This window comes from Rhopilema esculentum, chromosome 1, assembly GCF_057945365.1.
Source record: "Rhopilema esculentum isolate cy_ngs chromosome 1, ASM5794536v1, whole genome shotgun sequence".
Classification (NCBI taxonomy): domain Eukaryota; kingdom Metazoa; phylum Cnidaria; class Scyphozoa; order Rhizostomeae; family Rhizostomatidae; genus Rhopilema; species Rhopilema esculentum.
Window position 1 is genome coordinate 1173235 of NC_142815.1, and position 2509 is coordinate 1175743.

The 2509-nt window shown below is 35.5% G+C and overlaps 1 protein-coding gene across 1 annotated transcript; it reads left to right on the top strand.

Moving 5' to 3' along the window:
• The first annotated feature begins 582 nt into the window (after nucleotides 1–582).
• Nucleotides 583–1440, top strand: LOC148960622 (uncharacterized). Its single transcript, XM_089116192.1, has one exon. The coding sequence runs from the start codon at nucleotides 583–585 to the stop codon at nucleotides 1438–1440; it is 858 nt and encodes a 285-aa protein (XP_088972318.1).
• Nucleotides 1441–2509: the final 1069 nt, after the last annotated feature.

Below are 2509 nucleotides of genomic sequence, written 5' to 3' on the forward strand. Positions count from 1 at the left end.
TTTGGAAATTTAGTTGCCAAAATTGGCAATTTTGGCACTTTTTCATGTTGTTTGGCAACTAAAAATTTAGATTTGGCAACTGTCTAAAGTTTGACAATTTTTTGGCACTTTTTGAACATTTTCTCTTCACGAGTTTGTGACATTTTCTTAGTATCTTTTCGTGACATTCTCCCTTCAAATTCGATAATATTCCGTTAATGACACCCTGTGCCTCTCCCTGACACTTCTCGAAGTTTCATTCACTTGACCGGAACAAAGTACTTACATCTTGGTGTGACCCTGTGATGTCGGCAACTTTGCTAATGTTAAGGTGTGGTGTCGGTGATAGGAAACAATGTGTAAATATGTTTGCATACTGTTCACATGTCGAATGTCGTCATTTCTATTGATGATTTCGATTGGATGACATCGAAGGTACGTATTTTTCGATTCCCAATGCTGATTGGACAATATATTTGTATTTCCTTTTCAAAATATATAATAATGTGAGATTTTACAATAGAAATTAAAACATCTATTCACTGGTGTGCAATTTGTTATCATTCTGTTTACTAAAACTATTGTCTGTATTACTGTTTGAAAATGAATTCAAAAAAGTCATCGATAGGAATGAAATGGAAAGGAGCCTATGACGATGGTAGAAAATTCAAACCAGAATGGCAAAGAGCGTATCCATGGGTGAAAAAGGCAGTGGATGGGTCAGACGATGCATACTGCTCTATCTGCAGAGTAAATTGCCAGCCACGTCTATCAAGCTTGAAAAAGCACCAAGATACCGCAAAACATTCAAGACTTACCTCTACAATTGCAAGTAATCGCACAATTACTGGTATTGAAAGAGAAGATGAGGTAGTCAAGAAAATAGAGATACAGATGGCAGTGTCAGTAACATGCCATTCAGCCATACTTGCTATCGATCATCTGGGTGAAATAATTGTTCCCCATGGCACAGGCAGCAAATTGTCAAAGATGAGACTGCATCGTACAAAATGCACAAGCATTATTATTAATGTAATTTCGAAGGCCTTATACGAGGATTTATGTAATGACATGGCTGGCCAGAAGTTTTGTATAATGGTTGACGAGTCAACAGACATTGCCTGTAAGAAGTTTTTGTGTTTGGCTGTCAGGTATTACAGCAAGAAAGAAAAGAACATAGTAACAGCATTTCTTGGCCTCGTTGATATTATCAGCGCCACTGGCATGGATCTGTTTACTGCAATGAAGGAATGCTTGGTGACTTCAGGGTTAAAGCTCGAAGACTGTGTTGGCTATGCAAGTGATGGGGCAGCAAACATGGTTGGCGAGCACAATTCTCTTTGGTCGAGGATTGTCGAGGAAGCCCCAAATTGCCTGCAAATGAAATGTATATGTAGTACGGAGAGAAGACAAGAAAGAAATAGCCAAAAGGGATTTCCTGAGAAGGATTTCTTGCATTAAACTATGGTTTTGAAGGAACTATCAAACAATGTTAATCTAAAACCGTATTGTCCGGTTTGTTTTGAAGACTTTTTCAACAAGAAAAAGTTAAATTGAACTATTTGACTTTGATTCAGCTAATAAACTCTTTCAGTAAGTAATGCAGAAAGTAAAGTAAAAGGCTCTGTCACTTGATTATACTATAATGTTAAGTTGTTAGTGTGATACCAAGATTAATTGGTGTCATTTTCCTCCTTTTCAGAAAGTGTTTAAATGTTTCAGTAATAGATTGGGCTAGTAATAAAAACTAGAATACCAGCAATACTTAAAAGTAATTTTGGCATATCGAGTTTTGTTTATTGTTGAAAAGACCAGAAAATTAATATTTCTCTATTAGAATTATTTTTGTAATATTAGCTATATTCCAAGCTGTTTAGTTCATATTTCATCCATATTCAATTGTTTTATCTTAAGAAATATTAACTTTTGCCCGATAGCTGATTATTTCAAGAAATAAGTTTGTTATTATCTTTTGGAAGTAATGCCTTCTCCTTCTTTTGTCGTCCAGTTGCACATTTATAAAAATGTCTAGCATTAGCATGAGCTCTAATTTTTTCAAATCAGTAGCTGCATCAACAAAATCAAACAAACACTTTGAGGTAGCTAGCAGTGTGGATGCCTTCTTGAAAATGGTGACAGCAATAGAGGCAACATAAATACTTTTTGGATTTAAAGATATAGCTTTCCTCACATTTCTTCTGCTTTATAAAAGATTTCAACAAATTGTGCTTTTAGGTATGTTAGACCACCTCGTTTCAATTTATCAATCAATTTCTTATCCCTCACCCACTTTTCTTCATTACCCTTGCTACAGTTAATTAATTATATTTTCTGCCTCAAAATATTTTCAGTTTCTTTTGCTGCTCTTTGGGTTGCTGATGAGGTTCTTCTATTTCTTCTTTCTGCTAGGTAATTTCTTCTTGGCAGCCCAACATAAGCAGGAACTGAACTCCTTGGAGACACCTAAGTGGGCTTGCACATTTCTTCTAACACTTTTATCTCCCATACTTTCTGAAAATTTGTCCACATG